Here is a 12,507-nt window from a genome sequence, read left to right on the forward strand (position 1 = left end):
CCAAGAATTTGTCCTCCTTTAGTTTAACTGATTTCTGTTTTTCAGTGCACTTGTGATTTATTTCCCCTAATGCATGGTATGTCTTTCTAGGTAAATCTGGTGTATCAGTTGGACGGAGCTGCGCTACATTGCAAGCAACAACTTCAACAACTTTTTCTTCCTATCTCAGTGACCTTAAAAGCAGAAGTGAGACTTCATCTGCTCCATCAGTTAAACGACTAAAGGTAACATTACAGTGTCACGGTAAAGTTTCAAAATGTTATTTTGTAAAGATCAAAAGAGTTAAACATTGCATTTTCTTTTTCTTGTAATAGATACAGACAATAAATGAATTAGGGCCTGTAAATCTTCAACAGTTTGCTTTCATGGCAAAACCTCAATTGTCAACATTACCTAGGTAAAGCGATATTCATACTGTCGTACGTATAATCCAATTTATTGCATTTAGAATTAAACTTTATCACATATGTAATGTTCAATCATTTTCAAGGTACTATGAAACAAAACGTGCTGCAGCAGCTCAAGCTCAAAACCAGAATCATTTAGATATCAATGTAAGAAGTCGCCAACAACAACAGGCACCATATTATGATGAAGGTGGGTTAAGTTATGATCATATTTTCTTGCTGCCATCTCTGTCCCTGGTGCTATTTTGCCTGCCCAAGAATAGAATTTAAGTTTTAGTCTTGTAGTTGGCAGTGTTGATGGTACTGCTTTCATGCTGAGATTATCTCACTGACTTTCATGTTGAGATAATCTACACAGCTTCAGGCAATGATATTGCAATTCTTATCTTAAAATGGCAGCAAGGAATCCTACAGCCATCTGGAATGTTCAGCACTTGATCTTGAAGCCTTTGTTTGGAACCAACTTATTTGTATGAAGGTTCTTTGTACACTATTTTAACAAAGTAAGAAATCTCACAATATCAAGTTAAAGTCCAACAGGTTTATTTGGACTTTGACTTGGTGTTGTGAGACTTCTTACCGTCCCACACCGGCATCTCCATATTTTAACAAAGGCATTGGTCCGTTTATTTTTAAATGGGTCATTAAAATAGGAACCAAAAGTATTTCAAATGATTACATTCATTGTAAATATTCAAGGAACTCAATTTTAACAATGAGGTTCTACATTTAGAGTGAATTAAATAAGATAGTAACAGAAAATGCTGGAAATGTAGAGCGAATCATACCATTTGAAAAGAGAAAGATCCAAACAAATATTTGGATAAAGACCCTTATTAGGAACTAAGGCTGTTTTGGTGTTGGGTTAGTTTTCACTGGTATGATATTTAGTAATTTGTAGCGTTATCTATATCGATTGAAATAGCTAGTTAAAGTTAAGGATATCATCATCATTGGACTGTTTGGAAGGCCATTACTGTTTACTTTGATTATTTTTTACAATCATCTTTAGAACCATGACTTGTAATTTTAAAAGGAAATCCAGAGTGTTATAAACTGTGGGCTATGGACTTAGAAAAAGTGGACTGAAGTGGTTCAAGAAGGCAGCTCACCACTACAAAGGGCAATCAGGGATGGGCTGTAGATGCTGGCCTAGTTGGCGACACTTATTTCCCGTGAAAGAACTTTTAAAAAGGAGTTGCCCAGAAATCTACATTTCTATGCAATAACATTAAGTATGGACAGAGTGAATTGTGAACAACATTCCCAATACATAATTGGGGCATATTTTTGTCCTCCGCCCTATCCCCGTAAACCTGCACATTTATCATGGCTAATCCTCCTAACCTGCAGATCTTGGGACACTAAAGGGCAACTTAGCATGGCCAATGCACCTATCCTGCATGTCTTTGGACTTGGGAGGAAACCGGAGAACCTGGAGGAAAACCCACGCAGACATGACATAAGAACATAAGAAATAGGAGCAGGAGTAGGCCATCCAGCCCTTCGAGCCTGCCCCGCCATTCAATAAGATCATGGCTGATCTGTCGCTGCTCAGTTCCACTTTCCCGCCCTCTCCCCATAACCCTTAATCCCCTCTCCTATCAAAAACCCATCAACCCGCGTCTTAAAAATATTTAGCGAGGCAGCCTCCACCACTTCAACGGGCAGAGAATTCCAAAGATTCACCACCCTTTGAGTGAAGAAGTTCCTCCTCAACTCCGTTCTAAACCGCCCCCCTTTTATCTTGAGGCTGTGCCCCCTAGCCCTACTGTCTTTTTTGAGCAGGAAGAGTCTTTCCACCTCTATCCTATCCATCCCATTCATCATCTTATACGTCTCAATGAGATCTCCCCTCATTCTTCTAAACTCTAACGAGTACAAGCCCAGTTTATTCAGCCTCTCCTCATAGCTCAACCCCCTCAACTCCGGTATCAGCCTAGTAAACCTCCTCTGCACTCCTTCCAAGGCCAAAATATCTTTGCGCAGGTGCGGCGCCCAAAACTGCACACAGTACTCCAGCTGCGGCCTCACCAATGCCCTATACAGCTGCAGCAAGACCTCCCTACTTTTATATTCAATCCCCCTCGCTATGAAGGCCAGCATCCCATTCGCTTTCCTGACCACCTGCTGCACCTGCAAGCTGGGTTTTTGCGATTCATGCACAAGGACCCCGAGGTCCCTCTGCACCGTCGCCTGCTGCAGTTTTTCGCCCTGTAAGAAATAGTCCTTCCTACCATTCTTCCTGCCAAAGTGGACCACCTCACACTTGCCAACATTAAATTCCATTTGCCATTTCCTGGCCCATTCGCCCAGCCTATCTAGATCCTTCTGTAGACTCTCCACACCCTCCGCACAATTTGCCGTTCCCCCAATCTTGGTGTCATCAGCAAATTTCGACACTCTACACTCGGTTCCCTCCTCCAGATCATCTATATAAATGGTAAATAGCTGACGCCCCAGCACCGACCCCTGGGGCACTCCACTAGTCACCATCCGCCAATCCGAATAGCACCCGTTGACCCCCACTCTCTGCCTCCTATTTGACAACCAATCCTCTATCCACGCTAACACCCTACCCCCAACTCCATGTCCCTCAACCTTCTGCAATAACCTCTTGTGAGGCACTTTGTCAAACGCCTTCTGAAAATCTAGAAAGACCACATCCACCGGCTCTCCTCTATCCACCGCCCTAGACACATCCTCATAGAACTCCAGTAAATTTGTCAGACACGACTTCCCTTTAATGAAACCGTGCTGCGTCTGCTCTATCAAGCAATTCCCTTCAAGATGCCTTGCAATTTCCTCCTTAATGTCAGATTCTAACATTTTACCTACCACAGACGTTAAACTAACCGGCCTATAATTCCCTGCCTTTTGCCTGGCACCCTTCTTAAACAACGGCGTAACTAAATAATGACTAAAATTAATTAAATTAAAATTAAAATAAATTAATGACTAAAACATGCAAATTCCACACAGTCACCCAAGGCTAGAATTTAACCCACGTCCCTGGCATTGTGAAGCAGCAGTGCCACGGTGTCACCCATAGATTATAGAATTCACCTGATTTTTTGATTTGATTTATTATTGTCATATGTATTAACATAGTGAAAGGCATTGTTTCTTGTGTGCTATACAGACAAAAACATATTGTTCATAGAGAAGGAAAGGAGAAATTGCAGAATGTAATGTTACAGTCATAGCTAGGGTATAGAGAAAGATCAACTTAATGCAAGTCCACTCAAAAGTCTGATGGCAGCAGGGAAGAAGCTGTTCTTGAGTCAGGTGGTAAGTGACCTCAGACTTTTGTATCTTTTTCCAGAGAGTGGAAGAGAGAATGTCCGGGTGCACGGCATCCTTAATTATGGATTTTTATTCCATTGCTTCCTGTAGAATAAAACTCAGACTTGTTCTGCAATGGGCAGGTATCCTCCATGATGAAGAAATTTTAACTAATGGCTTTATTTTCTATATTATAAAATTAGCTTTGTTTAATTTATATAGGCATAGCTACATGGACTGCTGGAATTATGATGCATTGTGGTGCAGCACCTCATTTGGCAAAACTGTGCTTACAAACTCTTAAAATGAGCTCAAAACACCAAGAAACTGCTGGGCATTTCAGCATAAAGATTTTGTAACAGAGAGCTCAAGGTCAACTGCAACATAAGTCCAGAAGAAACTTCCAATTATCTTAGTTGGTGACTGCCGTATGGTGTGCAGGAGACCGTTTAGTGGAAAATATTTTGTCAAAAATCATTAAAAATTTTGTTTAACAACTTTGTTATGGGAATATTCTGCAGCTCCAGCACAACAAAATTCAACAGTGATTCCTCCACACCAAACTATGGCAAAGTCTTATACCTGCAACTCTACTGAAGCAGATGAGAGTGGCTATTGGTCACCAGAAGAGATTGATGTGAATTTTGACTTGGGAGATGACTTATGGAATGACTTTGATGATGAGAAGTTGATAACTGCTAGCAATTTTGTTAGTTCACAGGAAGTCAACATGAATTACCAAACAGGTAATAGTACTACTGTTTTTGAGATATTCAGACCTCTAAACTGATAATTAATCTCTGTTTGGTGAATTGAAGTTTTTACTGGTTATAAGCAGAAGTTAATGAAATGTATTACACTGATGAGGTTGCTACTAAATTTCAAGAATGCTACGCTGTCCCAGAAATAATGGCTCAGATCTTCCAACCAATGGTGATGCTTGTGATATCGCCACTGACTGTGACGATAACAATGATCTTACTTTTTTTGCATCCTTACACTCAGGTATTCCTGTCCCAGCTGTAAAAGCAATAATGGCACACAGCCATCCATGAAGAACATTGGCAAATAGGAACTTTTATTTAAAGTGGAGGTGAATAAATATTTGATATATCAAAAAAAATAGAGGGCTATGAGGGAATAGCACAGAAGAGGAACCAAGGCTGGTACTGAATGGTGGGGCAGGCCCACTCCTGCTAGCCTACTCCTGCTCCTATTTCTTGTGTGTTCTTGTGTGATGTGTAAACCTCAAATTTCTAAATCTCCTGACTTTTACCCTGGGTGGTCATCACAGGAGCATTACTGATGTGGTTCTGTTCTGAGAACAAAAATATATTTGTGCAATTCTTTTAAATGGTTAAAAAGAAAGAAAAAAGACTACCATTTATATGGTGCTTTTCACAACCACTGGTTGTCTCAAAGCATTTTACAACTAAAGTATGTTTGAAGTTTATTCACTATTGTAATCTGGCAATCAGTTTTGTGCCCAGCAAACTCCCACAAATATCAATGCAATATTGACCAGATAATTTGTTTCATGATATTGATTGAAGGAAAAATATTGGCCAGGAAACTCCCCTGTTCTTCGAAATAGGTGATGTAGATATTACTATCAAATAAACTGGTTGGACTCTAACCTGGTGTTGTGAGACTTCTTACTTTGAAATAGTGCCATGGGTTCTTTCACAACCACCTGAGCAGACCAATGGGGTCTTGCTATTTAATGTCTCATCTGAAAAATAGCACTTCCTCAGTGCTGCAACAGACCGTCAGCCTTGGTTTTCTGCTCAGGCCCTTGAGTGAGACTTGACGCTGGAACCTTGTGACTCAGAGGCAAAAGAGCTACCAACTATGTCACAACTGACAGTAAGAAATTCCTTGAAAATACCATGGGCGCGATCTTACCTGCCATTCACACCATGCTCTCATTGCAGTGAAGTTGCAGAATTTGGTAGCCAGCTAAATCCCTGTTCACTGCGGCGGGATGGGAAAATCCGGGCAGCGTGAACGGTGGTAAGATTCTGGCCCATATTTCAATATCCTCAATTTTATCCCATTTCAAATTAATACATGAATATGAAGAAAATTTTCAAACAGAAGTATTTCTTTCTGCACATAGTGGAGAAAGTGGATCCTGAAGTCTGCTCTAGTGTGCTTGGTTTCAAACAGTTATTTTTGAATGCTATTGCATTGCTGAGTTCTCATGCTGTACAACAATTCTTTAATTTCCATGAGACAACATTAAAATTTCAGCCGTTTTGCTGAGTGATAATTTTGATGTGCTTAAGGTGTTAAGTGATAAAACGTCAATTGAATTTAAAAATGTTCTAATATTTGTATTATTTCAATAGATTCTTCATTGAGTATATATGATAACTTAGAGTACAACCAATTGCCTGAAAATCCTTTGAAGAAGTTCCAGAACCAAACGACTAAAGACAAACATAAAAGGTCAGTTTTACAACATGATTGCTTACTGACATAAAGGCAACTTTGGAAATAACATTGGTCGGGGGTGGGGGGCGTGGTCTAGGTAACATGTGAGATGGGGGGGTCAGAGATCAGGAGTGGGTGATCAATGGTTGTGGGTAATGCATTTGGGGAGGCCAAACAAAGCAAAGGAATAAATATTCTATAAACTATAAGATATTGAGAGGGGTTGAGGAAATGAGACACCTTGGAGTGCATGTCCACAGGCCTTTGAAAGTAGCAGAACAGGTAGATAAGGTGGTCAAGAAAGCATATGGAATGCTTTTCTTTATTGATGAGGTATTGACTACAACAGCATGGAAGTAATACTGGAACTGTATAACACACTGGAATTTTGTTTACAGTTCATGTCACCACATTATAGGAAGGACATAATCGCTCTGGAGAGAGTGCAGAAGAGATATACAAGAACATTCCTCATGGCTTTACTTCTCAAGCTCTGGCAGAGATTGCGTATGTTAGGGTAGTTTTCCTGAGCACAGAGAAGACTAATCTAACTGACATGTACAAACTTATGACGGGCCTAGACAGAGCAGACAAGAAAGACCTATTTCCCTTAGCTGAGTGGTCAATAACCAGGGAGCATAGATTTAAGGTGATAGATAGACTGATTAGAGAGGACATGATAAAAAAAAATCTCAGTCGAAAGTGTCCAGAGGAGCAATTCTTTCACTGAGTGGTGAGAGTCTGGAACCAGCTGCCAGAGGCAGTAGTAGAGTTGAGTACAATTTTGTCTTTGAAAAGCACTTAGGCAGTTACATGGGTAAAATGGGTATAGAGGGATATGGGCAATTGGGACTAGCTTAGTGGTAAAAACTGGGCGGCATGGACAAGTTGGGCCGAAGGGCCTATTTCTACACTGTAACTTTTCTATAGTTCAATGTGGGGAGGGTGGGATTGGGTCCACGGGTATGAAAAGTCTTTGGGGTGTCAGGGTGGTGAGAAAAACTGTAGGGGAGGTGCGGGGGCAAGGGCGTGTAGAGGGCATGTGACTCCTGTGCTGGGTTGGAGATGTCTTATGAGGGGGATAATTACCCAACAGTTAGATGAGGTTTTAACTCTAACTTTTTCAGAGCAATTATTGATGTAACCTTGACGGAACCAATTTAAATTGCATTTTCCAATGGTTCCCCTATGTAGCGCAATTGCCCAGAGGAGGTTAGCACTTTCAGGCAATTGTCATGCAAACCCTTACGTGTAAGTTCCAAGAGGAATTTCCCAGCATATCTTTGGGGTACTCCCCAAATTCAGTGCTGGGTTACTCGGAAGTTACGGCCCTATATTGTGACATTATTTTATGAAGCTTAATAAGTTTATATCGAGCTTCTTTTTCCCCTAAATGGGATAGGTTCCCATCTAAGTTTTTCAGCCTTGTTGTTTTCAGGCTGCCTAACAGATCATTGCAGCTGGTAATTGGTGGCCTGATCCATTTTAAGGGCTGTGCCTAAATGATGTACGAATAGCAAGCTGCAGGAGGTAAAAAGAGCACCCTGAGGAGTTGGGCAGTGTGTTGGTTCCAGGTCTCTGGCCCCAAGCCAGAAAAAAGCTAGCTCAGAGGGACAGTAGGGAAATTTGTTCTCTGTATGATCAGTGAGCAGCAACCCAGGTTATATTTTGTGTACTCCTCCTGACACCACAAATATAAATAAGTACTCATTTTTGGGGCTTCTTTAAAGTACCAGTTTAAATACCTAAATTATCAGTGCCCTTGCTTCAAACAGCCGTCTGATAGCATATCCTAAGTTTCTTACAAAATACCAGCATCCTCAGGGACTCCGGAATGGGATTTTTGGGGTGCTGCTGCCCCGTTTCAACCAACAAGATGTCTCAATTTCCCCAAATTTGTGTTTAGCACTCAAGATTTCACTAACCCCATTCCTGTAATGATATCTGCTACAGAATTTCAAGTGTTTGAAATAAATACATTAATGGCTGTTCTAAAATAGCAATGAGAAGAATTTAGTGAGAATGGACTCGTTTTTACCAAGTAGTACTGTGTAGATGTCCCATATCTCCTGAGGTCCCAGGCATCACAGATGCCAGTCTGGGCTCACTAATAATAATATTAACTTCTGAATATTAAAATCAGTCTCCCGCCCGATTTTGCTGGCAGATCGGGCCAGAAAGATCATGAGAGATGAGAAACTGTTCTTATGAAACTGGATGAGACCTAGCAGCAGGGTGGCACACTGGTTAGCACTGCTGCCTCATAGCACCAAGGACCCGGGTTTGATTCCGGCTTGGGTCACTGTCTGTGCGGAGTTTGCTCGTTCACCCTGTATCTGCATGGGTTTCCTCTGGGTGCTCCAGTTTCTTCTCACAGACCAAAAGACATGCTGGTTAGGTGCATTGGCCATGCTAAATTCTCTCTCAGTGTACCTGAACAGGTACCAGAGTGTGGCGACTAAGGGATTTTCACAGTAACTTTACTGCAGTGATAATGTAAGCCTACTTGTGACACTAATAAAAAAAAACCCAATTTTGCACCTCTTGCATGATCTTACCGACTCACTGGTTCATACAGAGAACAAATCTCCCTACTGTCCCTCTGAGCTAGCTTTTTTCTGGCTCGGGGCCAGAGACCTGGAACCAACACACTGCCCAACTCCTCAGGGTGCTCTTTTTACCTCCTGCAGCTTGCTATTCGACCAGCATAACAAACTAGTAAGAAGGCCCCCCCACCCCCCGAGTTAGTATTGTAGCAGCAGCAGCAATGAGTCTGACGACTACAAACAAGATATCAAAACTCCATTCCATTATTGAATATAGCAGGCCCTGACATATTATAATTAAGAAGAACTTCATAGGTAGATATAATTTTAAAAATCTTTCTTGTGGTCCAACTTTTAAAAGATACAGTATTCCTATAATTTGATACTTCTATTATGTGTGATGAGTAATTTCTGTTACACATATTTTCATTGATGTTCTTAGCGCTGGGCATTTGCCAAGAAGGGAACAATTCAGCTCCTTGAATTCTACATCATCATTTAACTCAACAGTTCAAGAAACAGTAAGCTATAACATAAAGAAATTCATCACATGTAATTATGGTAATATAGCAAGAAAATCATTCCCTTAAGAGTCCAAAGGTTTCAAGTCTTGATCCCAAAACTGCCACTCAAATTAGCAAGAAAGAATCCAGTGCCATTATCAATTTTTGACAAGGCAACCTGCAGCATCTTTCAGGATTAATGCATTCCAGCTGGGAAAAGAAGGAAAAGTGTGCTTTTCTGCTAAATTTGGTGCTGAATTTGCACCAATGCCAGTACAAATTCAGTATAAAATCGATACTTAAAAAAATACTGCAATAGAATGTGCTGCATCATGTGACATATCATCAGAATAGCACGTGTTATTAAATTACTTTTTTGATAGCCCAGGAATAATATTTATCCTTTCACTATTTTAGTGAAGTTTTTAACCTGTTTAAAATTGATATTTTATTTCCCCTTTCTCTTTTGAAAATAAAAACATACATTTACAGAAAGATTAATTGGTCCTCATAGTTCTATAACATGCAAGTATCGGATGACCTGGTTCCTCATCATGTTCGTCTGCTCTTTCCAAATTTGCAATCTGTACTCATTAACCTTGATGAATATTTCCCAACAGTCTGATTGCCATGTTGCAAAACAATTGTTTTGCTATCTATGCCTATAATCTTCCTTGGGCCTTGCCATTCATTAAAATTGTCTCTTTTCTAGTATACTATATCTCGTTGCTTAAAAATGGTATTTGATGCCATAAAGCTCTGCGAATTCTTTGAGACTTCTGCTTCCAGAAATACTCTTTTACTTATGCATTTAAATGCTCAGCAAAGGCAGAGCTAATTGTAGTCCTTTCCTAAGCTGGAGGCTGATCATTCATAATGGACGGAATTTTAGGATTCCTACCAAATACCAGTTGATAGGGACTACAGCCCCCAACTATCTCCAATGAATCCTTTGCATGTACCACCCATGCTAAGGCAGAATTTAACTTGCAGTTTGGTCTATCTGCCAAAATTTTCTAGAACTTGTCATCTATTACAGCATGGTTTCTCTCACACACCCCATTAGTAAATGGGCTTTCTGCAGCTGTATTCATGACTATGATATTCATGTTTTTACACATATCCCTAAACTCATTGTTAGCAAATTCCCTCCCCTGCCATTGCCTGTAAGGAACTTTGCCACTGGCTCCATTCCTGTCTCTATCCATTTTTCCATTATCTGATCCAGAATTATTCTCTTTTCTTTCCTAGATACAATGGTTGATTATAGATTTAGCAACCAGATTTAGTCAAAATGCAGAATGAATATATTATTTGCTTTATCCCAGATCTTTAGGTCTATGGTCACAATGCCGTTAAAATCTCTGGCCAAAGGCAAGAGTTACTATCGGCCATGATGGTGTCTTTCTGTACTTCCTTCAAATCTCACACTGATTACTGACCTGTTCTATCAGCTTAGCATACTCTTCATCTCTTACCCCTCCAACCTTCAATAAATTTTTCAGCCTCCGAGGAGATGGATGCGCAAATTGCCAATGCAGTTTCAACACAATGAGCTTTTTATTAGCTGAAGTCCCATTTCCATCTGCTAATAACACTTCCTTAACCTCTTAACCCAAAAAATTATTTTTCATTAACGGAATAAAATTGTGTCCCGACTGTGTAAATTGTAAGTCCACCATTTTTCCAAAAATTGTTGCCTTATCATTTTCCATATCCAGTTTCATGTGTGCTTTCTTCATCGGTGGTCTACTGAGAAACAAAGGTATCTCACTTGACATAACATCTATGTTAATGAAATTATTCACTCCGGCAATATTGCAAGGGATCACCACTCTTTAATGACTTCATGATATTATCCCCAAATCTGAAACTTGTAGAACTTTCAAATTTTTTAACCTTCTTCCAATTCTCATCATTTAAAGAGTCCAGGTAACATTCTAACTAATCAATCTCACAATCAGTGGATGTGCAGCCACTGTCTAATATGGCATAATTGAAGGACTCTGCAACTAAAACTTCAGGATTAAAACTTCTTGTTAATAAGACAGTGCCTTCTTTCTGGTTACTATCTCTTTTCTCTTCGGATTCTTCCCATGTCACATGTAGCTTCAAACACTATTAAATAGTTTTGGATAGTTGAAAGCATAATGAAATTTAGGGTCACACCTATTTATCATACCCTGGGCATTTCTGGGATTCATTTTCCTGTTGCTGTTCTCCATATCCTTCCTCCTGCTATAGGTATAAAAGGAGTTTCTGTCCTCGTAATTTCTGGGTCCAATCTTCTGCCATACTCTCAAAACCTGCTTGTGCCTGTAAAATCTTGCCATCCTGTTAATAGTGTATCTCCCACATTCTGCTTCACCACAGACTAACTCATTTGTGTTGTAAGAGAATGTTTCCCTAGAAATTTTTTTTTAAGGCTTCTGTCATTTGATCAAATAAGGTATTATTATCTGCAAACTTAATTCCTGTCAAAACCAGGAGTCTATCCATATTGGTCACTTTAGCACAGTCCAGTAACAAATGCCAACACAGACTGTGGAAATTCCAGTCGGTGTTTTTGCAGCCTTTTATATAGTCTACTAAATTCCGTCATATACTTTTCAATAGAAATATCCTCTGATTTCTGAAATCTAGCACATTCTAATCAGGCTTCATACGCACACTTAATAAGTCATTCTTTTGATAAATATTATCCATGAAATTTAATAAATTATCCAGGTCTTCTTCCAAGTTCAAATATTCCAATTCCAATTCAGAAAACACTTTGCATCTGATTTTACTTCAGCAAGGTAAAGAAAGAGCCAGTGACATACCTTGTTTCCTTTTCCCCAAAGCAGTTACCACAGTCCACTTCTTCATTGGTCATAAGGTTCAGTTTCTGAAAATAACAGTGAATAGTCATATCCTGACATTTTTATTCTGGGTTCAGCCATTTTGTTGTCTCCTACTCACTCCTTTGTTGATTTGGGATTTGAGTGAAGTCTTCTTTTGTATTTTTTCCAAAAAGTTGTAACTTGCAGGCCTTTACCTGAAATCAGCTACTATTCTCTGCTACCACTTTTTGAGCTTATCAGTTGCTGTAGGATAAAGGAGAGGTAAGTTCTGCTTCTTCATAAAATACCTTTATTTCTTTGATCCAACTTCACACACCATTCACCACCACCAAAATAGTGCCATCTGTGATTCCTTTATGTATCAGTGACTTCTATTGCAAAATGGACATCAAATTAGGACTTAGTTGGCAGGTCTGTTAACCCATTCCTAACACTTGCTCTTAGTTTGCACAGATGGGAAACTCTTTCTGTTTAATTTTTCCATGCT

The 12,507-nt window shown here is 39.8% G+C and overlaps 1 protein-coding gene across 1 annotated transcript in view; it reads left to right on the forward strand.

Annotated features, from left to right (window-relative positions):
- hfm1 (helicase for meiosis 1) overlaps nucleotides 1-12,507 on the forward strand; it is a 126,688-nt gene that overhangs the window by 113,005 nt on the left and 1,176 nt on the right. The window contains exons 32-36 of the mRNA XM_080196461.1: nucleotides 91-224; nucleotides 315-397; nucleotides 491-597; nucleotides 4,214-4,438; nucleotides 6,044-6,143. Of these exons, the coding sequence (XP_080052587.1) occupies nucleotides 91-224; nucleotides 315-397; nucleotides 491-597; nucleotides 4,214-4,438; nucleotides 6,044-6,143 (649 nt within the window). The remainder of the gene's footprint in view (nucleotides 1-90; nucleotides 225-314; nucleotides 398-490; nucleotides 598-4,213; nucleotides 4,439-6,043; nucleotides 6,144-12,507) is intronic.

The sequence above is a fragment of the Carcharhinus amblyrhynchos genome, chromosome 9 (assembly GCF_965287045.1).
Source record: "Carcharhinus amblyrhynchos chromosome 9, sCarAmb.v2.hapA, whole genome shotgun sequence".
Lineage (NCBI taxonomy): Eukaryota > Metazoa > Chordata > Chondrichthyes > Carcharhiniformes > Carcharhinidae > Carcharhinus > Carcharhinus amblyrhynchos.